This window comes from Pleurodeles waltl, chromosome 12, assembly GCF_031143425.1.
Source record: "Pleurodeles waltl isolate 20211129_DDA chromosome 12, aPleWal1.hap1.20221129, whole genome shotgun sequence".
Taxonomy (NCBI): domain Eukaryota; kingdom Metazoa; phylum Chordata; class Amphibia; order Caudata; family Salamandridae; genus Pleurodeles; species Pleurodeles waltl.
In genome coordinates, this window is record NC_090451.1 from 408104870 (window position 1) to 408131393 (window position 26524).

The window sequence follows — 26524 nt, forward strand, 5'->3', positions numbered from 1 at the left end:
ATTAGGACACCCCAACAGGTCCCAGATATTTTCCCAGATTTCGTCTCCTTCCTAAGTTGGTGAATCAGCATCTTTACCTCAGCCCTCAACCTCTCAATCTTTGAGGACAGAGGTCCAGTTGTACGTACAGTATTTTTAGTTATTTTAGCAGAAGAAAATTATAGGGAAGTTTGTGATTTCTGGGCGTAATCAAGAAAAAATTAAGGAGACTCGTGGCACTACGGAGGGTAAGATAAATGTGCTGATGGAAAGAGTAGTCAAGATGTAAGCTGCTTTCAAGGAGCTAGACAGACGGGTGGACCTAAATAGGCAAGAGATCCACCAGTTAAAGTATGGAGAGAAGACCCTGCAGGACAAAATGGAGACCTTGAAAAATAATACGAGAAAGAACAACATTAGGCTCCTGGATGTTTCAGGGGGCGCAGAGGGGGATGATATAAAGGCCTTTCTGGTAGCTTTGATAAAAGAATGTATCCCCTCTGTTGGCCACTTTAACTTGGAGGGAGATATTGAAAGAGTTCACCTTGACCCCTTCAAAAAAAGTGGTATTAGGAAGAATTCCAGGAAAATACTGGGTAATTTTAGATCTTACTCCATTAAAGAGAATATTTTATCAGAGGCTCTCAAAGTAAATAGCTTTTCTAGAGGGGAAATGATCCTTCCATAAAAGATCTGATATTTCCAGGGCTACGCAGGGCATACAGTGGGAGCTGGGGAAATGCATTCCGGAGTTTAGGTCCCTGGGGGCTACAGTGCAGATGCACTTTCCTGCCACACTCACAATTATATAGGACACTAAGATGCATAACATTAGGGATCCGAACAAAGTCCACACTTTTCTTGAGCAGATTAAGACATCTTGTAAATTTTCGTAATTTCAGCTGCTCAGGGTGAAGAGAGTTCACCTGGGTTTTATCCTTTTGATTTATCCAATGAAATGGAGAGTTCCCCGGGGATGTGCAGGGGGAAGGGAGTTGGAATACTGCAGAAGTTATTTCAGTTTATTAATCACAGGGTGTGGGAGCATATGGGAGAAAGACAAAAAAAATCAGTCCTCATGGTGAATGATTGTGAAAGTAGGTCATGTTGTGACTTAGGTTGGCATGTAAAATTATCCCCTCTCTTATAATGTCTAAGACTGTACTGGCCCAGCTGGAGCTTTTGTCTTAGAATGTGAATGGCCTTAGGGTTAAGGGACGAAGGCAGAAGATCTTTGAATTTTTTAGACTAGCTGATGAGTAGGTAATTATCCTTCAGGAGACTCACCTGCTACAAGAAGAATGGGGATTTATACTGAAGCAACAGAAGTGGGTGGTTCACTGTATTTGTATTAGCCAATCTTGCGCAGTTAAGGGAATTACAATTCTATTTAAGAATCTATAAGACCCACTCTTGGCAAATCCACAATAGATCCTAAAGGGCGGTGGTTGGTTATTGAGGCAAATGTGCACCGGTCTTGGTTAACAATAGCGGGTTATTATGACCCGAATTCAGACAACCCAACTCCCTTTTAACCTTTTATATAACTAACTGTTAGTCTCAAAATATCCAGTTTTGCTAGGGGGTGACGTCAATGTATTACTGGAGTCAGTCTTAGATAAGTCTACCACAAGAGGTAGTATTAAATCACCGAAAATGAGAGCTTGGGTGAAAAAGGTGATGGAAGATCTGGGCCTGGTAAATATTTGGCATTGAATGGGTGTCACTGGTCTGAGATTTACCTTCCATAATAAGAAATATGGACATTACTCCAGAATTTATTTATTTTTAGTGGATAGATGTCTGTGTGGGAAAGTCAAGAACTTTGTTCATGCACCTGAACATCTATTTGACCACTCTGCCTTGAGACTTCATCTTATTTTGGATAAGCTGATCATGAATTCTACGTGGATGGTAAACCGTGCTTTGTTTTTGGATCAGTTGGCCTTTGAGGATACTAGGGAGTTTCTCACATTGAATCACAGCTCTGCTTCTTTACAGGTGGTTTGGGATGCCTGCAAGACCTTCACGAGGGGTAGACTAATTAGTATGGCCACTCACACGCATAGAGAAGAGAGGAAACAGATAAGTGAGCTTGAATCTGTTATACAAGATCTGCAGTTTCAGGCCTGTATAGTTTCAGGTGAATGGCAATTACTCAAGTTGGATGGTCAAATAGAGAAAGGTGGGAAGTAGTAAGTTCACACATTATGAGTATGGGGAGGTGTGTGGTAAGCTTCTGGCCTGGAAAACTAAGGTAGAACAGACAAGGAATAGCATTACTTCTGTTCTAAAAGAAGAAGACACAGATTGTAATTGCACAGGGGACGGGGAGATAGAGCATGCTTTTAGCTCCTTCTTCCAGAAGTTATATACAGAAGATTTAAGGGGTACAGACAATCAGATAAGGGAATTTCTTGGTGAAAATCTCCTCCCTGATTTAGACCAAAACTTGAGGCACGAGCTGGAAGCTAAGATCAATATGGAGGAGCTATATGAAGCAATAATGAGATTAAACAGGGGGAAAGCACCTTGCCCGATAGTCTACCTAATGAACTCTACATTTTACCCAAAGACGAGCTGACTCCAACCATGGTAGACTTAGTCAATAATGTTTTTATTAAAGGTTTAGAGGCACCAAAGTCTTGTGATGAGGCAATTATTAGCTTAATTTTAAAACCTAACAAGAACCAGGCACTATGTGAATCTTAAAGACCCATTTCATTATTAAATTCAGATTGTAAAGTCAACACCCACATTCTAACAAAGCGGCTTGAGAAGTGGTCGGTTCAATGATTCATGAGGACCAAAAGGGCTTTATTAAAGGGTGCTACCTAGCTTACAGATTTTGTGCATTCTGTTAAAAACATATGGTGTGGTTCCAATATTTCATATGGGATTATCAGGCAGCCATGTCTTTGTACACAAGGCTAGGCAAGGTCTTCCATTTAATGTGGTGGCAAAGACACTTCTGCACTCAGGGCTGTATATATGAGAAAAGATGTGTGGTACTTGCACAACGCACCATGGTAACTGTGCACAAGGCTAGGCATGGTCTGCCATGTAATGTGGTGGCAAAGATACTTCTGCACTAAGGGCTCAATGTATGAGAAGAAATGTGTGCCACTTGCACATCGCACCATGGTAACTGTGCTATGCAAGTCTAAATGTATATGTTGTGTGCCACACAAGGCCAGCTTGTGAAGCCTGAGTAGTGTCATTATTTGCATGTGACACAACATATTGCATATCACTGCATTGCCTTAGTCTGCATCAGAGAGAGGCTCCTTGACCTATGCATTTGTGTGTACCCATTAACAACCCATGGTTGTAGATGCATTCTCAGACTTACAGAACCAGGTAAACCTGGAGAAGCACCAGTAGGTTCAGCCTTCCCAGGAGGGCCATTACAAGGAGTTAGAGCATTAAAACTCCTTGTTACAGAATTGTCAAATGCATGCTGCATTCACCAGGACACATTGATGGTGGACTATGCCTCACAGGGTAATGTTGTTTGCAGGTGGACACACCTTCATGCACAATTTCATTCCTGCATGCAATACAAGCAACCTTGGTCCATGGTAAACAAGGGCCACTGTTGAACATAGACAGACAAGAAAGCTCTAGTGCAGGCATAATGGCATAAATGATCTGTGTCATATTATGTACAGCACATTACTTGCCTTCTGCTTTCACACATAGCCGTGCAGTAGCGACACTATCTGTGCTGCACTGTGTGTCCATGCTCATTATATGCCCCTCTATTCACAGTCACAATAAGTTAACTATACTGTGATCCACATGTGTCAGCCAGACACAAATATCATGACGTACAGCACACATATTCAGTCAGTGCACTCTGTTTGGATCTGCACTCCCTTTGGGCTGTGGTAGGATAGCTGACGGTGAAGACAGTCTAGCAGCACACACTCGCTCAACATTTGCACACTGTTTCACATTGCAACGTTTCTGTTATGTATGTCTTTCCCAAGCACATGCATTTGGCAAATGGTGTTTTTATGCACACATATTTTATTTAAAATTATGCTGTGATGGGGTGAGTTTAACACCCAGCTACAGACCTTTGGTATAGGTGAGTGAGCCAGTAGGACTCACTGCAGTGAACCTGGGTCACATGTTAATGTTGAGTACTATTGTTCAGTTAACATCATGCTGTAAAGCACACATGATCTCTGTCTTGCTCCTGTCAAAGGCAATAGCAGTACATCTACTCTGAGGGCAGGTGTTTGTAGGACTCTCGTGGTCCAAAAACGATGATATGGATGACATAGGCATATGTAATGCCACTCACTCAACACATACAGTTTTGTTTAGACTTTTGACATTGTGAACTCACACTGTTGACAGTTCTGTATTCTGCAGGTGTTCGGATGTTAGCATGATACATCTCCAGTGTCATACTTCTCTGACTATTTACTCACTGTACAATTACATCAGCTCATATGTTTTTTGGACAAGCCTTTTTTTCGTAGTTGACTTGCTGTGCAATGCATGCCAAATATGAAATGTATATATGTAGCTTTAGGTGGTATACATGTCAATGTAGCCAGGAACTGGATCACATGTGCTGTGTTTACTTTAAACCACACATGCATGTATATGTCCTTTACAAGTGGCAGTTTTTACATGTTCACATGATACTAGGGCTTTGTCTGTGACAACTGTCACTCTTTATCTCTGATGGTATCTACAAAAACATTGGTTACTGTAAAATGATGCCCTTATGCATGCTACAGCTTTGGTGAGGCACACTGGAATGTGAAGTTTGTCTCAGGTCTGGTACTTGTGGGTTTGTGTTCAAAACCACACTGAATACCATCTCTCATGCACTCTACTGCTGCAGAACACAGCAAGACTGCTAGCTGGGCAGCTCTGCACGGCTCAATTGTGTGAGGAAAGGTGTGGTCAATCTGGAATTGAAATGTGGTATATCTGTCATGTTCCTTTATTGCAGTACACTACATCACATTGCATTTCTGTTTGATGGAATAGATTAATAATGAGTCATTGCCCATGGGGATCAACAGGTGTGATGACGTGATTTTAACTTGGTGAGGCCTACTTCTACTTGACGGGTTGTGGTTGACTTGATGTTTACTGTGACTATGACATGAAAGCCACCACAAAGAATGGATTCAAACATTTATTTTCATGTTGAACATAGCTATTATTTTGAGATATTTTGTACAGCACGGTTGAAGTATATTATAAAAAAAAAAAAAATCAACATGTGTTTATGTTACAGAATACCAGCCACTGTGTGTTAGATCTCTCCTTCATTCTCATTGTCCTCTACCTCCTCCATTGGATCCTGCTCATCACTGTCCACAGCCCATGGGGCATTTGTCTGTACACAGATGTTGTGGAGGATTGCGCATACTAGGATGATCTTGCACACCATAGTGGGTGTGTATGAAAACTTACCCCCTATATGTCCAGGCATTTGCCTTCAGCACACCAAAGCTTCTCTCCACGATGTTATGGGTCTTGACCAGTACCTGAGGATGTGCAGTTGGTGTCATGACCCATGGCTGAAGAGCATATCCTTGGTCAGCTGAAAGTTAAAAATAAGTAAAAACTGTCAATAATTTCCCTTTGTTACAGCAACATTACTGTCCATGTGTGTTATGTATACTGGATGATCATACACATTCCTTACATTATTTCACATTATGTTACATATACAGTTAGGCATAGGTTTACACATGTCTATTCCTGTTCCATGTGTAGTTGCAAATGGACTCTTCTATATCCTGACTTTTGTATTTATCCAGTATCTTAATATGATGGGCATTTAGAGATGTTCTTCATCACTCTATGTCATATGCACTCACTACATGTGTAAGGTGACGGATAATTTATAGGCATTTGGGCCAGCTTGTCCTTCCTAGGGAGGTAGTCACATTGCCTGCATGTTTTACACTCACTCATTCATATGTCCATGTGATTCTCTGATTTTGTTTGTGGCCTACATGACGTTAACACAGTCATTTAATAGTTCACTTTAGCATGTGATTTTGGTGCATACATATGGTTAGATTCAAACATGTCACATGGATTGTCATACTATTTATTGTCCACCTTCAGTTATTGTATTTAACAGAGAAATTGGTATGTTGTACTTTGATTGACAAGTATGTCTTGCAATGTGTGCCATCATTGTGGGGAGCACACTGATGTTATGAGTAGCTGTCTACTACAGTAGTATAGACAATATTTTGTTTTTTAACATGTATGTGTATGGCCATAACTTATGACCATAACTTATAGGGGATTCTGTGCCTCTGTGCCTTAACTCTGCCATCATTTCTATGACCACTGTATATATACATTGGCATGAGGAGTACACTTTGATGCATTTTACAGATTGCATTTTCATCTGGTTTAATGACTGATGTATGACATATTTGACAGCATTGTGTTATATTTTGTGTGTTTCACTTTGCTGTATTGGCATCCATTTCATTTGGGCAACACACACCACTAAACTGCTGAAATATCATTTTGCTTACATGTGTAAATGTGGCATTATTCCTATGTTTACACATAGACTGTCAGTATGGGTGAGACATATTTGTGTTTTGTATTGTCTGTGTCATAATATTACACAGTAATGAACTTTGAAACTTTTGAGGGTCTACACAGACAATGCATGTCACACATGGACTTTGCATTTCCTTCTTCCAGTGTTGGTCCTGTAACTTTGAACAGCATACAAGTATACTGCCATGTGTGACATACTTGTTCATTTCAACAATATTTATTTGAACACCATTGAGATTGTTGTTTTTGACTGATACCAAGAGTAGGTACACCATTGAGTTGACATACATCTCACACTTATCTATGTGTGGCCTTTGTATTCATATGGACTTGTCTCACATGCACCTGGTCTTTGACGTGATTACTTGACCTGTGCAGAGAATGTGGTTCAGCTCATTCACACCGAATGGAGTGTAACATTACTGCTCACAGGTGTTCTGTAGCGACTGATGTTGACAGATTAGTGAAGGGATATGATTATGGGATCAGCAACAGACTGCATTCCTTTCCTTTCACCCTGCACTGGCACACAATGGGCTGCCTAGCACAAACATAGGCAACCCTGCGCCATTTTGCAAGGATGTCTGCGTGGCATGCAGATTTGTATTGGGCTGGAATTCAATGCATTCATGCACATAAGTAACCATTAGAGAAATAGGGCCTCATTATGAATGTGGTGGTCCGAGGACTGCCACACTCCCATTGACGGTCAGACTGCTGCACTCCAGGCGGTCTGACCACCCAATTACAACTTTGGCAGGCAGACCTAACTAAAGACCACCGTCCCCATGAGGATCATAGATCCCGATGGGGTGATGACCATCGGGCTTGTAACCAGCCATGGTGGCGCTGAACCCCACCATAAAAAGGCTGGCAGCAAGCCGGGGGCCACAGGTGGCATGGGCAGTGCTGGGGCACCCCATGCCCAGCACCGTTGGAATGCGCACTATCTGCACCACAGACAGTGCGCATTCCAAGGATGGTGGAGTGCTAGGATATTGGCCCATATCCCAGCACCGCTCCTGCCAGTCAGCCCGGCGGGACCACGTATTACAATGTTCCTCACCATCAACCCGGTGGGGACATTGTAATATGCTCGGGGAGGATGTCACCGCCATGGTGGTGGCATCCTCCCCATGAGTTTAGTGGTCCCGTGGTCGGACCGTCAAACTCATAAAGAGCCCTATAGTCAATTATGTATGTGTGCCATGGACTGCAGCATGCATAGGTTGCAGATGTGACTTCAGGGCCTACAGTTATGTGTCCTTCTTACACAACACACATGGAACATCCCCCTTACACACAGTCATGTGAGACAGCATTTTGCACATGGTTGCATTAGTTCTAAATGTTTTGTCAGTCAAAAACACCCACAGATGCTTTGTGTGCCTTGACATATCAGACAATGGGCCAGATGTATCAAAAAACCGTATTGCATTTCTTAAATAGTGAATTTTAAGAAATCGCTATTTAAGAAATGCAAAATGGTTTGTATGAATTCTGTGATTCGGTAATAGCGATTTCTTAAAATTCGCAAATGCTATTATTGAATTGCAAATAGAGAATCTGACCCCATTTGCACCTTTGGGCCTACAGGCCCATAGTTGTGAATGTTTTTGCATTTCCCAAATTGCGAATTCCAGTTAGGAATTTGCAAATTAGGAAATGCAAACCCCAGGGTGTTGAGGGCTTAAGGCCCTCTCTGCTGCACCCCAACATTTTTTTTACGGACATGTGAAGCACACACATGCCTTAGGGGCATGTGTGCGCTACATGTCAATTTTAAAAATGCATTTAGAATGCATTTTTAAAATTTCCACATGCAGTTACCACCAAACTTTAATTTGTGGTAATTGCATTTCCTAAATGCCAAATTCGCATTTAGGAAATGCTTGATTCATGTGCTTTAAGATGCCTGTGATATCGCTGCCACTCTTGCTGTTGTGACCTGGAATAATCCAGAGCACAGCATGTGTAGCACAGCCACCAGTTTCGCCTTGGGAGGAATGTTGGTGGGCCTGGAAGTTGATTTCAGCAAACGTGGCCCAATCTTCCTCAGCAATTATATGATGTACTCCCTCCTGAGCCTACAGAATTTTATCTCATTGTCCTCCCTGAGGTTGATAAACGAGATGCAATGGCAGAACACACGCTCCCTCGTCCTTTGCTGCCTATGTGGTGGTGTCCTCACTATTCCCAGTAGCAGAATACCCACCTCCATGGCGTATTTGAGCTTGCCAAAGTGTTTTTGGATGTTCAGGTTTACGTAGCACAGCCAATGTGTCATTTCCTACGTCTTGGTTACTGATGAGCCGAAATGTTGTCGCTTTTGAGTCTTTGCGAGCCGCATCCATGCAATGCGTCACACATTGCCAAAACCATAAATATCACTGCGTTAGTTTTGCGTGATATTTTTCAGTGGAACTCCTACCTTGCATATATCACCTAATGCGTGGTGCAACTATTTGGGCGCAGCTTTCCGACAGCGCAAATCTGTAAAAATGATGCATTTGTGCAAATGTGTCATCTCCTGTATTAGTAGTGCTTGCGCCACCAATATGACAAAATGTTGGCGCAATGGCGGCACAGTGGTGCAAGCCTCTCATAAATATGCCCTGGGTCTTTCAACCATTCTCCATTGGCATTGCTAAAGTTTTGGAGCCCATTAGCTGTTTTTCTGTGTTTGCCATGCACCATTCAGAACACCATGCTTGTGCACTTCCCACCCAGACTCACAGTTATAATCCAGTGGGCATCTGAATCTCCTCAGACAAGTAAGTGCAACATTTAGATTTGTACAATTTTTATGCAGAATGATAATTTCAGAACTATAACGACAAAGCTTGGGTTCCACCAGAAAATATTCTGCATGTGCCAGACAAGACAATATTAGATTTTTATGTTCAGCAATGCACGCTGGTTCATTTATGTCCCCTCTGACCGGGAGGTAGTGATTTCCCCTGTGAGGCAATAGACTACAGCACTGAGATACCAATACTATTTTCTGTTCAGGTCGTTACTTAAACTAAAAGTTGAGGAATAGTTAAATAAAAAACAGGGAAGCATTGACACCTGTCTGCTTTGCCTACCTTCCCAATGCTATTTTCTTTCAAAATCAGAACAGACCAGAGATGTCTACCTACTGCAAGAAATACATCCTGCAATGAAAACAACAAAAGCACTGGTGTATCACCATGGGTCTGTCTTGGGTCCATGGTGCAGCAGCCTTAGCTGAGTCGCCTCTTCTAGTGCCAGCAGTTGGCTTGGAGCAAGGTAAGGTAGGACTTTTGGTTCAGCCTTGTGAGAGCTGCAGTGATAACAAGATAGGCATGCACTCCAGGGCCTTTTGAAACTTGCCCCACTTACAACCAAAGAGCTGTCGGAGCTCCTGAGTCTGGAAACGGCTATTGTTCAGTGTTCCAGCAGCAACCATATCACACAGACTGCATGGCAATGGAAACATCTCCTGTGTTTGCTTTGTGGGTTGGGCAGAAGGAGAATCTTCAAACGAAAGGCACATCTCTAAAGGCAATGTCATCACAGATCTCAACTTCACAACATGGCTGAAAGTGTCTGAAGACCTAATTTATTTTTAAACAAATTCACCTTTTTACGATATTGTCACAATGTTGCAAAGAAAACAGTGTCATGGAGTATTTTGTATTGCAAGCATGCAAGCAGTAAATGCAAAACAATTCCTGAGAGTGAAATATTTTCTGTCTCTGTAAATGTATCTCTCTGCAACACTTGTTGAAGATCAGGAAATGGTAAAATCGTGTATATGAAATGTGGGTCGCTCACTGGTATAGTCTAGGTGAGTGGGATGTTATACACACCAGATGTCTTCTAATACAATTCATTATTACCAGGGTCTGCCCTCGCTCGATAGTGCCGCTGTCCAAATTTTTCTGTCAATCTGTCAGTTGTCTCACTCAAGACCAAATTCAGATCGCCCCCTAAAATAATGCCCCCTGAGCTTTATATAATATACCCAAGGCTATTTGTTTTGTCTAAACTTTTCTGGGGGGAATACAAGGATGCCAAAGAGAAAGTGTAAGACCCCTTCCAAGTGGTAATGTTACAAATCTACCCTGTTCGTCTGGTCAGTATTGAAATTCCAGCCCTGCGAACCCCCATCAAAATAGTTCTGCAACACCTTTGGTTTTGCTTGGGTCAGATGATAAATACTGTGTAGAGGACCACATAGACTTCAGTTGAAACCAGTTTTATTTGAGGACATTGTGATTATTTAAAACCTCCAGTCGCCTTGTTGGGGAATTTAAATCCTGCATGTTAAGACTTATTACATTGACCACAAGTCCACTTATAGCTGAGAACCCAATATTTTGTCTCCTCTTCTGGAGGAATATTATTTTGAGTCCCTTGGGTTAGACTCCCCTCAATAAGCACCCATATTGATGATGGTCAACATCCCTCATTCAGTCCACTCATCCAAACCAGAAAACCTCCAAACAGTACAAATAGTATGTAATCAGCTTCTTTGCTTACACCTTCATTCGCAATCCTGAGGGGATTAGGGCTTCATAAACCTACCAATTGAATCGCCTGTTATGTTCACAATGTCTACTGCTTTCATCAGCCATTGTAGTAGATACTGATGGACATCTTCTGACAAGGTTGGCCCCACATATATGATCCTTTATTAGTCAATGACTGAGTCTACAGGTCTTAATCAAGAGTTCTTAATATATTGCAGTTTTATGTCCCTTGGAGTTTAATTTCTTCTTTCTTCTGTCCCACCTCCATGATCCTCTGCCAATCTCCTAACCGGGCAGGACTCTTGTGAGGATGTCTCATGAGCTTTTTCCCCCTGGCGAGAGGAGGTGGAATGGGGAGGAGGTCTGTGGAGTGGAGCAGTGGGAACTAATGCCCTATGTGTTCTGTGCTGCTCAGTTGCTTTAGGGTCTTCCATTTCTAAAAGCAAGCCAAAGAGTCTCGTACTGTACCTTGTGGGACTCAGCAAAGCCTTATGGTGTTTCAGCTCAGTCAGTTCACTAAGGGGCATATGGACCATGTTTGGGCATCTTCCTCTGAGGCCCGGTGCCTCCTGGTACCCATCGACGTTGCAGCTTCAGGCTCATCTCTTGTACAGGGATTCCCTTGAGGCCCTTTCCAATAGGTGGCCATGTGTACTCTGCTGGGCTGCATGTTGACCACGTAGGACCGCCCTCAGAGTCACTGCCGAGTAGCTTATACAACCATAAGGGTAGATGAGTCATGGTCAGGTGGGCTCAACAACAGGACCCAGGTGTGGGTGGGACTAACAGATAGTGTCTGGATGATTGGTCCATCACGGTGCCAGGCATGCTTTTGTGGTCTCCTGGAGGTTCACTGCTGTAAGACTCCACTCTGATGGTGATTCGCTCCTTCGGTAGTTACGATGATGCACGTGCCATGATGGTGTTGTTACCATTAGACAACTCGTATGGCAAGTGGTGAAGACTTGCAGGGAGTTAGGGTGACTGGAGGGTCTTCACTGCACCATAGCTTGATGTGTTGCTGTTCTTCTCCTGCACCATGTGTGGTTTTTAGCAAGGATGTCATCATTCATCACACAGCCAGTAAGTGTGGCCTGGCAGTTGCCCTGGAAGCGTGGGGCAGAAATGCATTTCACACATACATGCAGCTTACTTTTGGTTTTCCCACTAGGCTGTCACCAATGACATCACTCCACATTGGTGGCTTGCTTATGTCAGTAGGTGCATTCTCATGTTGTGACATGAGTTCTCGATCTTGTCACCCTTGTTCATTTCTCCTGTGCACCTGTGATCAAGTTCTTAAGTGTGACAGGTATGGTCGCACACCCTTCTCTCTTTTTTTCAAGTTCTTAATTGCAATGTGGTGTCCGGCCATGAGTTGTGTGTGTGCTCATCTTCTTCTGGTACTGGGTGGCGTCAGGTCACATGTCACCAGTTTTCTTATCATGGAACTCTTGCGTGTCTCGTCCTGTTCATAGGACTGTGCGTCTTCTCCCATCATGGACCTCCCATAGGTCCTTTCCTGTCTGTACGACTGTGCCTTTTCTCTTCATGGACCTTTCAATGGTCCTTTTGTGTCTGTAGGACTGTGCCTTTTCTCTTCAGGTCGATGTGTCATCCACCCACACTTTGCATGTCCCCTCCTGAGGGATCTTCTTGGGGCTCCAGTCTGTGGATCTCTTTCTCTTAAAGACACAGTGCTTGCGCCTTGTCATCTTACCTGTGGCAGGCATGGTGAGAGGGTGTGGGCACTGTGTATCTTGAGAGTGTGGGACTATGGGGCTCTGGTGTCTGGCCCACAAGTGAGTTATTGTAAGCTTCTGTTCACCTTCTGGTCCGGACTCACTTTCCTTTGACTTTCTCCTGTGTGAGGCTGTGTCCACCTGGCAGGCTTGAACAAACAGTTTTCTGTCTCTGAGGTTCTCAATCTCTTTAGTGTCTGGCAATCAGTGCATTTGTCGCATGGAGGCCAAGGTCAGACCACTCACCTTCCTTTCCATTCTCTGCACATCTAATCCTCTTCTCAACTTGTTTGGGGAGACAGGCTCCTGACTGCTTTGTCCCTGGTTTACTTGTGCTGTCTCTCTTTGGCAGTGTTTACTGTTGTTTCAACTCTTGGAAGGTGACAATGTTGTACATTTGATGCGATGCATGTTGGCTTCTTTTGTAGCTGTAGGGATTTCAGGCAGATGCCACGAGTTTGCTTCCTCCCCCCACCACTGGCAACAGTTTACTGAGTATCCACCTAGCTATGCCGGGCCTTACATTTATCATGTCTCACACTTTTCTCTCTTTTCAGGCAAAATATTCAGGGTGCAAGGCGGGGTCGCCATGGAAGACGAGGGTCTACTTTTATCGGCGTGGTGGCAGCTCACCACTACCGTGCATGTAACCTTGTCGCACCCATAATGGCCAATGGGCTCAGCCCTAGTCATTGCGAGGGGGGTGGCAGGTTCCTTTGTTGCTAGAGGCAAATAGCGTCTTTCTCCATGTGTGACCTCTACACTCCAGCCAATTCACACTTCTTTGAGGGAAGAGGACCAATCTGTTTCCACTTTTGGTGTCCTGACGAGAAACAGCTCTCTTGCTGCATGTGGTGCTGATAAAGGGCCATCGAGGGCATGCCGCTCTCTTTGGGCCCATTCTTGATATATTTCTCCACTCAATGCTTTTCAAACCATGAAGCTTGGGTGGACCTCCTCAAGCCAAGATCGCAGAGGCGTTCCGTACTATCTGTAAAATAAAAGGTGGTATTGTTAGTTTCAAAATGGGTAACGTGTCAGAACAGGAAACATTTAAAGAAATGATGCACACCATTGTGAGTGGCGTAGGTCAAAGAACTTATTGGCAACACCACTGTTTACAGGTCAAGTCAGCTGCTGGGAATTCTTCCACTCAGCATGGTTGGACATCATCTGTTGGTCCACTCGAGGCATTTCTCTAATGGAGTTGGTTAGTTGGGTTTAGATGCAAGGTAAAACAGTCAGGTGACTGATGATTACCTACTCAGTAACATTAACATTTCCAGGCTCCGTTCACACAGACTGAACCTCAAAGTGACCTAGTGCCTTTCTCAGTTGTCTGGATTATGTAAAAATAAAAGAGCTGTCCACAGTTTCTTGCACCCAGAGCTAAATTGGTGGACTACTTTGAAAGGTCTTTGGCCTTTGTCACTTTATACACTCCCATGAGTTCATCCCAGCCCTTCTCAGTCTTTTCCAGCCCACTCCAGCCCATTAGGAAACCTCCTCTTCTGTTTGCATTTTGTTTGCCTGTCTGCTTCAGGCCACATGTAGTCCTTGGTTCCAGGAGGCCTGTGAGACTCCTTTTCTGAAAGTACAAGGCTCTCAACAGGTGTACGGAAAAACAAACTTCTCACTTCGTAGCCATCAAGAATTCCTCTTTTATCCTTACCAGTTAGCTTGTACCCGTTATTTCAAGTAGCAGCTGAAAAACTGAGCCCACAGAAGCATGAATGCAACATAAATCAGACAGAAATATGAATCCTTTTTGTTGAGCACTTCTCTACTCAGGCAGAAAATGTACCCTATACCTTATCAGGTAACGTTTTCGTAGGTAGTATAAATCTCACTTCATGACTCGTCTCACATTTCTGCTGCAAATTTAGGTCTGACGGCTCTTTATGATCGTTACCAAAATACGTGTTAATGTATTTTTCATATTTTAGATATTAATAACATGTCTTGCAGTTTGGGCCACTGGAAACATGTACCCTAAAAGTGGATGATGTTTTAGTGTAGGTATGTTAATATTCCCTTCCCTCAGACACCCCATTTCTCCACTCTGCTCAACTTCATAAGACCACTGCACATCGTTGATTTACCATATTTACCGGAATTGTATCTTGGAATGTTAATGGTTACTCATTTAATCAGAATACATATTGCTGAGTCCCAATTAGCAACCAGAAACAAAAAACCCCAAACCTAGCATAAAGTGATAGGTTACTGTCATCCATCTATCAAAGTGAAGTGAGTTTCTTGGAGAAGCTGTGGCATGGAAAGAAAATGGAAATCTGTGCTGTACTAGTTTCTCCAAGCCAGTGCGGTTTGCATCAAGACATAGTAGGCTTATCTCCGAGGCACTGGTTGGTATGTGTTGTAACTGTAGTATGACATTATTTAATCAATGACCTTAACATGCTTAGACTGCTGCAGATCTGTGTTTTTCTTCAGAACAAAATGTACCAATCCCGCGTTCATGTCCAATATTACAGTGCACATATTTGTTTAACAACATGGCAACAACCAATGCTTGCAGCCTTGCAATTTCTGTCATTCCTTTGCATTACACATGAAAGATAACTGGATTCTATTCTTTTCAACTTGTCTGGACAAATGTTACTAAAAACAACTAGTAAAACAGATGAAGAAAGATAACACACATATGCCAGATTTATCATTACTATTCCGGGCATGTGCAATTTGTGCATGACTGGTTTGCAAATGGAAATGCAATTTGCAATGTGACTTATGTAGGTCGCTTCACAGATTTTCCATTTGCGGGCCGGGCGGTCGGGGAGGGGGTCAGAAAGCGTCCTATCTTATTAATAATAATTAGACAGGTCACAAGTTGAGATCCCTATGATGGACTGCAATGCACGATTGGAGGCCTGTAAGGTATAGCAGGTGTCCAACCTTGCATTTGCTTTCCAAAGGAACCAGTGCTACTTTTAAAAATAAGATGATTCCCTCTTGACCAAACATTAGGGAAAGCAGACAGTGATCCACTGAATTGCGTTCTGCTCCCTCTGAGGCAACTGACGGCTTTCACAAAGGAAAAGGTGCACGCACCTTTGTGAATCAGTAATCACCTCTGAGGTGTCAATAACTAATCACCGGCTTGCAACTAAAAGTGCAGTTGTAAGCCATTGATATCTCCCATTGCGACTTGCACTTAGGAGGGGAGGTTCCTTTCACACTCTATCCTAATTGCAAACCGGAATAGATCACCACACGTGTTTTGTAAGTCAGAAAAGTTTTTCTAACTTGCTAAAATCAGTTTCACAAATGCTATGATTTTGCAAATCACAGGTATGAGATAGCAAAAAGGCTTTTTACATCTGACTCTCACACCCTAGATTTAAGCTCTGTCAATTTTTTTGGTTTACCAGTTGTATTTCAATGTGGAATTTAAAGCCCATTCTTTTGTATATGATGTATTTCTGTTTAAGGTTAAGTACATTTTTCACAACATTTTATTTGTGTTTCTTCAAATTATCAGTATGACTAGTGGTGAACTAAATGTTATATCAATCTACGGGTGTATTCCGAGTAAAGATAAAGATTTGCAGTGTGTATGAAACTGGATTATTATTTGGGGACAACTCTTGTCAGGGTGAACTTTCAAACTCACTAAATTAACTTGAGCTCAACCCCCTGGTAGATATGACAAAGAGCAGACAGGCTTAATTTAGGGCAATGTGTAAAGTATTTATGCAGTACAACAGGAACAAAGTCAAAACATAAAACAATAAAAATCCCATTGGGGAACTGGAGATGTGAAATTTTAAAGTATTATGTACAAATAGCGCAGAAAAGCACAAAGCACCAGTGAAAGGTAATTTGTCATTGTAGACCAGTACGTAGGTAAGACTTGAGGGTATAGCTTAAATCTGCTAATGTGATCTGTGTGGCAAAGAGGCCCCTATCCCCAGCTTCCATATTGGTGTAGTCCATGATGATGCTTGCTTATGGGATTTCCTGTCCAGGACAGTTGAAAGCAACATCACAGACACCCAATTGATATTTACTAAACACTTTTCCTAACAAAAAAGCTGAATCGCTTGGCTTTGCAAATACTTATTTTAGTCAAAGGCTCATTGCATTCTTGTTTTTACAGCTTCACTTTTAGCAACATAGGCACAGCCTACAGAATCCCAATATGCACTTGGTATTTATGTTAAATACATCACCATCTTTGGGTGTAGAAAAAAATCAGTAAATCACCTATGACAGAAAAGAGCAGACAATGGTGAGGCTCTATTAAGAGGATCAGCACTTTATTGAGGGTGGAAAAGAGGGGTGAATGCTGACAAAACAGCAATGATTCGTTTCGGCATAAAAATAGATATGCATACATTCTTGATATTGCATGCCCACGTTTCTGACAGTTAAGAAAAAATACATCGTTCATCTGTTATTTTTGTACTGAGAACTCTGTGGCTGATACTAGATTTCTTGAACCTAAAAGGATGCAACTATTGTGTTTGCCACACATTTATAGATGTAAATGTTTTAATTTTTTAAAGAAAAAAGGTCAATTATGTGCTATTTTTGTAAGGACAGCCTATGTGGCTGGTATTGTTTAGCAGTAATGACAGCAATCTTGTTTTGTCTCCTTTTGACTCCTGCGTTAGTTTTTCAGGCCCCAAACCATTTCTTTGTTAAGTTACATAAAGAACACATACACTAAATATTGATTACAGCTGGTTAAAAAGCCAGTCGATTCCGCAATTCCTACACAGTTGTGTGCGTATATGTTGTAGTGTTACAGAAACAAATCCTAGGTTTTTATCCCTCTAAGTTTGTTAAATTGATTTCTTTTTATTCACATAATATTGATCAACGCTAAGCAGTATAATGTATGCTGTTCTGTAGGTATTTTCATGTTCATTGTTACTTCGAATAATGGAGACTTGTTAACGATGAAAACTAAAAAAAGTGTTGTTCTCTGGTATGAACATTGCCTACTGGTAGCAGGGACGTAGCCTAGTCAGTGAGATTCATGTGGTGTGAATTTCAGATGTCCCAGCTAAAACAACAGTGGGCCATTGGGTGAATAGGTGAGATGCTAGGGTTCGGGATGGACTGTGCACAAGCAGCTGGGTCAATACTGGTTTTCATTAGCAGGAGGCTTCTGGAGTTTATTTAGAGATTGATGGGCAGGATACTCTGTCACAACAGTGACAGACTACCCTCATGCCAAACGCAAGGGTCCACCCGCCTGAGTTTGGGTTGGGGAGAGTGCAAGTTTTAGACCAATGCAGCAAAATTCACTCCAGTCATTATAAAACTTCCTCTGATGAAGTAGGGGCTATCGGAAGTAAGCCATCAAACTGCCTGCCCTGTTTAAAGTGGACATTTGAATGGCTTGTTGACTATTACTGTGAGGTATTTCCTGGTGGCGAGGGACAGTAAAAAAAAAAAGAAGACCCCTCTGACCCCCACACCATGGGCAATAACTTCCATGGAGAGTGGGGCCATTCGTTTTTCATTTGTCAAAAACCAACTCCTGCTTTAGGAGTTTGTTTTACAAAAATGAAAAACTTTAGGAAAGCTTGATGGTTGGCTGTCATGTTTAATCTTTCCTGTATTGACAAGACATGCTTTGACAATGGTTCTTGCCAATGTTTAGAGATGTCCTCAGGGCTTGCGGACATCTGTACATTTTGCGGGCAGAGTATAGGCAGCATAGCTGATGTAAAAACCTCTGCCACCCTCGCTATCCTTACTTCATCCACCAATCCCTCGACCAGGCCCTCTTTCTAAAATGGCATACAGTAGTGGGTGAATAACAATGATTTGGAAAGCTACCTTGAGCAATTGCCAGTGGTTAGCCTATTTGCAAACATTTGTCCCATCGTCTTTAGGTGTTTGATTGCCAGTAGCATGCCTGGAAACCTGAGACTACAAAGTATACAAAAATGATGGATGGACTGCTTGAATTAATATCACCCATTGGTAATTACACAACCCATTGTTATTTTGCACACCATGTCACCTCAGATTGGACCCAGCTGTTCGCAAATCATCTTGATCCTGCTGCAGTCAGAACAGTCCAGCCCAAACTGCCAGACAGGTCCTCCTTGAACCGGAACACAGGCAGAACCGGTTTCACTCTAGTTATGGGCTCATCACCTTGGTACAGCTTGGTTCTAGGGACATAGTGATAATGGGGCCCATGTCTGGGCATACCCGTCCCACTTAGGGGGACACAACAATGTATTAAAAAAAACTATGGATGGAATGCTTGAATTAATCTCAGCCCCTGATAATTACTCAGAGCAGCAACAGCAGTTTGGGCTGGACTGTTTCTAGTGTTGCAAGGTGAAGACTGATTTGCATATAGCTGGGTCCAAACTGAAATCACATGGTGTGCAAAAAAAAATTATTGATTGGGATGCGGCTCAAGTAATTACCAGTGGCTGGGATTAATTCAAGAATTCGATCCATCCCTTTTTTATATACTTTACTAGAAACCTGAGACTGGTGCAGCATTCCAAGCCTACTACTGCCGATTTTTGTGAATTCCAAAAAGTAATAAACCTGCATCCATTCAATGAATACTTATATGGGTGCAGATTTACTACTTTTTTTGGTAAAACAGTCATTATAAACATTTAAGGTTCCGATCCAGAAAATGAATAAGGCAAAACCTCTTAATGAAATCAGAACTATGAGACCCAACAGCACTGACATAGCAGACCCACAGAGCCAACTGCCAAGCCAATAATGCATTTATTTGAGGGGTGTTACACCCCTCAAATAAATATACAAAGATACAACCCTGATTGGGAGCTATATCCTTTGCCCCAAGACACTGTGAGCATTAAACCCACGTCTGGGCATACTTATAACTCTTAGGAAGTCTGCTGCAAAAACAAAGTTGTAGGAAACAAAAATCGTGAATTAATCTTAACCTCCGGCAATCACTAGAGGTTGTGTTCCAGGCCATTGTTTTTTGCCTATTGTGCCATTCTAGACAGAGACCCACCTCTTACATATCAGATGCAACCTAGATTGCGATCCAATTGTTCACGATAGAGGCCTCCTATTGAAGCCCTATATAACATATAGAATTGTAGCTAGGTAATTGGTAATAACTGTGATGTTTTCACTCATATGTTCTGAGTGACATCAAATAGAGTCTCCAGAGACCCGAGAACAGTGGTAGAATGGCAGTTGGCAGGCTCACCAACCTTCTTCCATCTCTCCTGGATCACCGTAGACATGTTAAGGGAGGTAGGTGGTGCTGGACATGCACCAACTGCCTTCTCCCCTTCCAGAGCAGGAATTGGTAAAAGAGCACAAACAGGACAAAAACAGCCCAGACAGAGCTGCTCTTAGGCAAATGCTAGCTTGCCACTCTCAATGTCAGAGTGCAGCGCAGCTTTGGTCAAGGAGGGTGAGGGCTAACACAGAGGGTGGTGGATGGCAGGAGATGCAGTAGTTTTTTGACAGACCATTTTATGTGAAGCTCACAAATTACTGCCCTACCCTGTGTATAAGTGTATATGTTTGAAACAGGGACAGATGGTTTGGTGTGGCCATATGTCACATAAAATTATAGATGGCTAGGTTATGATTAACAGATGTGTTTTGCCTGGAAGTTCACACTCTGTCTATCTGATGTCATCCCCATTACTGAGTGTCATCACAGAAAGTGATCTGAACTGTCGGGACACTATAAACAACCTCAAAAGTGTATACATTTTCCAAAAGATATCATATTCTTTGCCCTCTCGGGTTTAAAGATGAGCTGTTGTTTTAAATGAAGATGTTTTGCTGTGATGTAAAATTCTTATTTGACTCTTTTTAATTATGACCAATAAGCCTGATTATTTTGACTTTAAAACACTGACTGGAAAAATATCAACATTCCTTTATATATTTTCCTTTTAGGTTCATCGAACATGGTTACTGGAGAAACGAAAAGCTTCTTTAGCTTTGCAAAATCGGTAAGTATTTATGTTTTCAGGATAAAATGTGTAGTTTTATATGAACTGGCAACACCCTTCTCCTGAAAATGCTTATCATCCTAACTAAAAAATACGTAAATAATCTCTTAACAGTCGGTACTGTAAAATTCCAGAGACTGCAGGCTTTAGACACATTGCAGTGCTCCAATTCTTGGGCTTAATTACCGAATAGTGAACACCACCCAAATTAAGAATTTGAACGACTTCACTCAAGATTTTCCAAATTTAGGTTGGGCTGCTTTAGTTGGTATTCCCAAAGAGGCTAAGACTCCTATCATTTCGTAATGTACAGGTACAGTTGAAGCGCAGACACTTTTTCTTCCTTACTTTGCATGAGAGTGTCCCCAGGAAAATGAGATAACCACCTTTTCTGGCACAAATTTTCATGACAAAATGTTCGAGGACAAAGAGAGAAAGAAACCCCTGAAATATGCCCACTGTATACCTTCCCTGAGTGTGGTCCATCTGTTGCACATGTTTCACTTACCTGTACTAAGTAACAGTTTTACAATGTCAAACTGTGGAATCCTTTTTGCAGAGCTAGGAGGCACAAAAGAGCTACCCAGATTTGCCTTGTAGTATACAGAAAATGATGGATAGAATAAATGACTTGATCTCAGTCACCAGTAATTACTCGAGCTGCATGCCAGTCCTTTGTTATTTTGCACATAGTGCAACCTGAGTTTGGACCCAGCCTTATAGAAAGCAGTCTTGACCTTGCTCCAAAAGGAACAGTCCACCCAGAACTGCCAGACCAGGTAGTTCCTAACTGGAATGTTAGCAATCCAACACCGGCGTTGAGTGCAGCTTGATTCTAGGGGCACAGTGAGCATGGATGCCCTTTTTTGTATACTTTGCTGATGTCAGGCAGAGCACAAGGAACTGTGGGTTTTGGGGGGATTGTTCCCAGCCTCTCTGGGAGCTTTAAAGTATGCCTACCTTGTTAGTAAAAGATGAAGCTAACACCTTGCCCTGCCTCACTTGTGTCTCTCTAGTCAGGGTGGTTCCAAACACAGTAGGAGGGGAGGAGCTGTCAAGAACTAGTTTATAGGATGAACAAAGGGCCGCCTTCCACTCACAGACTGGTACTGGCCATAAAACTGGACTCCACAGACCTCTCCTCAGAATACATAAAAGTAGACCCACCTCTCCGCACAATACTCCTGGGATTGAGAAGGAGGACTGTCCTACTGTCTGAAGGAGGAAGACTGGACCTTCTTTCCTTAAACCCAGGATCTCCCAAGTGATGCCAAGGGCCAGTTGCTTAACCTGCTGTTTTAGCTACAACACGCATCTAGGAGCCTATCTCCCAGCATCTACCCAGCTGTCCAGTTTCATCTGGGTCTGCTTGGACCCTGCTGCTGGCATCTTTTGTAGTGAATCCTAAACCCCAAGTGATACACTCCTGGGTCCTGGACCACTGACTGGTGTTAGAGTGAGTGTACTCCGCCTGTGCCCAAACTGTGAGACAAGGGACTTAGAAACTTTTTGACAACTTTCTGGCTGGAGAACTAACTGAGACCGATGTCGCCATCAAAGCTGCAGCCATTGATGTTGAATTGCACTTTGGCCTCATCTTGCTGGTTTGGCCCGCTGAAGGAGAACCAACCTCCAGAAAAGTTTCAAAATCCGAACTTAGAGGCATTTATCTGGACCAAAGCCGTGCAGCATCCAATTGATGCAGAGGTCTTCCTGGGCACGGATTTTGGACTTCATTCACTTGGAGATTTCCTGCCTTCTTCAATGACTGCTTGGGGACCCTGCTTTTTTCTAAGTCAGAAGGTAAACTTTCCAACAAGATGAACCTGATCCCTGTGTATGACTTGCACTCCATCATGGTCCGCCTAAACCTTTGGCATTGGCCTGGTCTAGAGCAACTAGAAAACCATGTTAGGGCATATGTGCTTTTTTGTGGTATTTTTAATTAAAAGTGTAATAATTCACATCTATGGTTCTAATTATTGTTTTTGTTTGTGAATTTGTTATCATTTAATTTAGTAAACTATTCCTTATTTTTAAGTTGTTTCAGGATTTTTATTGTGTTGTGTTTTCACTTTATTACTGTTTGAGTGCTGTATAACTAATTTACACATTGTCTCCAAGTTAAACCTGACTGCTTTGTGCCAACTACCAGAGGATTAAGAACAGGTTTATTAGTTACTTTAATGGTTTACCCTTAGAAGGATTGGGATCATTATTTCCTTCGTCCCATTCAACTATTTCTCCAATTTCTTACATGCTCCAACTAAGTAGTCTTTTTGCTTCTACTTTTGATTTTACATTTTTTCTTTAGCATTCAGTCAATATCAGTGCTTATGTACTGCTGTGCTACTTTCACAATATTATAAATATTGTGAGGTACTGCAGTGCTTATTTTGTTTCTTACACGTTTACCACCTACATTGCCACTGCTGAATGATGGGGCTGCTGATGTTCAAGGCTGCCTAGTCTTTATACCACTTAATATCTCCTCCACTGCCCTGCAATCCCTGTATCTGTATCACCCACTTGCTGGTTCATTTTCAAAAATTTGTTCTCTAATCGCCGCTGTTTTCTTATTTTTAATTTTGACCTCCGTTCTCCGTTGCCATCCCATGTCTCATTTGGTATGAATCAAAGTCTAATGATGGAAGATATCCCCAAGTCCCCAAAAATGAGAGCAGGATCCCACTACTCACAAATACCATCACAAATTAAGCACTATATTAATTGCTAATCTCACAAATGATGGTTTATGCACCATACACATGTAAAACCTCTTATAGGTATAAGAACTGTTTTGTTTTGTGAATGCTTTGCTATTTGTTAAGTAGTAACTATTGTTTTCTTGAATGATAGTTTTGTTGAAGACCACAGACCATTTCAAGTAAAAAGAATCTACTTTTTAGGACAATGAGAAAACAACATTATTCCCAGTGTTCTTTCTAGGAAACATGTTTTCTTCCTTGTGTTTCTATTTCTGAAGGACATCTTGCTACCTTCGACCGCGGTCGAGAAGGATAGGGTTACAATGGATTGCCTCTTTGACAATGAAAGGTAGTGAGGAATTGAGGGCCCTCTCTCTGGTACACAGTGTCCATTAAAGACACAAGAGCTTTTGGCACAATGAGTTGAAATTAATTTTACCTTGACTCAATATTTGTTATACCCAGCACATATTTTAAATTTAAATCTAAGAAGCACAGTATCCAAAAGGCCACACTTGAGATGTAGTGCTCCATATTTACATGTATCTATAACATTTAGAATAAATATGGCCCGAAGGTTTTCGACCATTTGAAATTTAAGATTTTCTAAACAGCAGTTCAAAATGTTGATGTTTTTTAATTAGTTCAGTAAAACAATCAAATAGTAGAATAGGCAAGGGTGGTTTCTCCTTTAGGGCTGAGGGGATGCACCCTTTGAACTTCCTACACATTATAGCAAAAGGTAATAAATAGATCAAGTTGTTCAGAGATGTGATCGTAACACTAAACAAATCGATGCATTTAAGTCTGGCATGTCTGTCATAGGCTGCCTGGCCCACCTCGCCTTGAATCAGGAGATGGAAGCCAGGTAGTAGATCAACTTTCTACACTGTGACACAACACAATTTCCATTGTGGCCTATGGCAGTATTCACCATAGGCCAGTGACGCTTTTTGCATCATGATTTGGAGTGTCAGAGTCTTCGTCCCTGCCTGAGGGCAGCTGTCTGTCATTCACAGGCATAGATCCCACCTTTTCCCCATTCGTCATGCAGTAGGAGTGGATGCAAGCATGTGCGATTTAGTGCCTTGTCTTCAGTAATGGTAAGTGTTATAATGCTAACTTGTGGTATTTTGACTGTACTCAGACCCCTTGTCATGCTAATGTCCTTCACTGTGACACCCAGGCCCTGGCTGCAAATCGCTGGCTCCTTTAGAGGTGGAGCTGCTGTATTTGTCCCTCAAAAAATGTATCCAAAAGACGAGCAGGGTTCTTGTTCCCTTGTGAAATGTATCCAAATATCAGACTCAAGTGCAAAGGGAGAAAAATGTGCTTACAGTAAAAGGCACTTCTCTGCTGTATGGCTTTAAAACAATGCCAATCATCATGCCCTTAGCGTCAATGCCAAAAACAACGATTGATATGCAAACAATGAAGGTTAAAAGCAATTTAGTTCCTCTCTTATTTCACATTTATGTTGCGTTCGTCAAGAGAGTTAACAGTTTCATCCTGCTCTGTTTCTGTATTTTCTTGTGTTTTTATTACGCTTTCATAGTGCAGACTTTGACTCATGCCAGGTGTTTATGAGGGGCTTTGATTCTTTGATTGAGATCACTGGTGCTGAGGCTGAAGATAAAGCAAAGTTCCTGTCATTGTGTTGACATCTATTCAGAGCACACAGAAAAATGGTCATGTATTCTAGTAACAGTTCAAATTCAGTGTAAGTGTGTGTGAAGGGATGTGCAGAGGTCAACAAATTTCAAAGGCAAAATCAAAAGGAAATAAAGTGCTTAAATGTGAATGAGTGCAGTGTATGTTTGGGGTGGTAAAATGAGGGAAATGTGGGGAAGTGCATTCAGGCGTGAGTGAAAAGAGGGTGCTGAAGAGGAGAGATGAGGTTGAAAATGTGCCGATGGATGAGATGTGAAGAGAAGGGCAAACACATCTAGCATAAAGCACACATAACTGAAGGCCTACTTCTACCACAGACCTCAATTTTATTTAATTCACAATCTCACAATTTCATAATTGAAAAATTCCCAATGTAAAATATTTATAACACATCGTTGTTACTAATTTATCTTAAAGAGCTAACAACCCCTGACAAAGCCATCAGTACTGACAGGTTTTAGGTGCATGTCAGTTGTGTTATATTTTGGGGTGCAATAACATCTCAGAAAGAAACCAAAATATAGGCCAGGTAGCACACTATGGGAATCACAGAAATGTATTTTGCACGTTCCCTTTCAATCCCACTTAAAGACCGTTCTGCACATATTTCTATATGACTGATTGCAGCCAGCAGCTGTGTGTGCTTACTGATGCCTGGTTAGAGCATTTTCTTCCAAGGTTGAAGCTGCATACAGGTCAAGACACTGGGTAAGCACACACTTTAAAGGGCCTGAAGTTGTTGCAGTGTACAATGTCCTTATTAAAGTAAAGGGTGAATATATTAATGCAAAAAGATATGGGGCAGTTTTTAATGTGTTTAATATTTCAAGACAATGCATTCCCACTGCTTTATAAAACGTACTTTACCACTAAATTTGTTTAATTTCAAATGCACCTTTGTTCAATCTTTCTTCTATGTTTTTCTTGGGAGGAGGGCACACCCTGGACCTCATGTTTGTCCATTGAGCTCGCTCGCTTCACCTGATACATAAAAGTCGACCTACCACTTTCAAATGTCACCAGCCACCACTGACAATAGGAGAAGCATGCCATGATCAGATTTATGATCTTTTCTAGCTTGAAAATGGCTGTTCCTTTTTGTGCCATATACAGGTCTGTAGTAGCACTCATTTGGACTTGTGTGCCTCGGAATTCTGTTCAGAGGATTAGATCAGATAGCACATGTCATGTTTTAAAAGCAGATAACCCATTTTGCCCACCTTGAGTCCTAAAAATAGACGGCCTTTATAAAATTCAATATTCAAGAATGCTGAATAAATGGAACAAAGCCACATTTTATGGTCTGCTGTTAGACAACACTTTTTGATTTTACTAAAATTATTCACATAATATACTTATTGGGGCTTTCAGCCACCTCCCTTAATTCACAGGTCTATTGTTGT

General features: G+C 41.9%; 1 protein-coding gene across 2 annotated transcripts in view; it reads left to right on the forward strand.

The window, feature by feature from the left end:
* VAT1L (vesicle amine transport 1 like) overlaps positions 1-26524 on the forward strand; it is a 1079371-nt gene that overhangs the window by 654469 nt on the left and 398378 nt on the right. For both annotated transcript variants that reach the window (XM_069216812.1, XM_069216811.1), the window contains exon 6: positions 20687-20742. In XM_069216812.1, coding sequence (XP_069072913.1) covers positions 20687-20742 — 56 coding nt within the window. The remainder of the gene's footprint in view (positions 1-20686; positions 20743-26524) is intronic.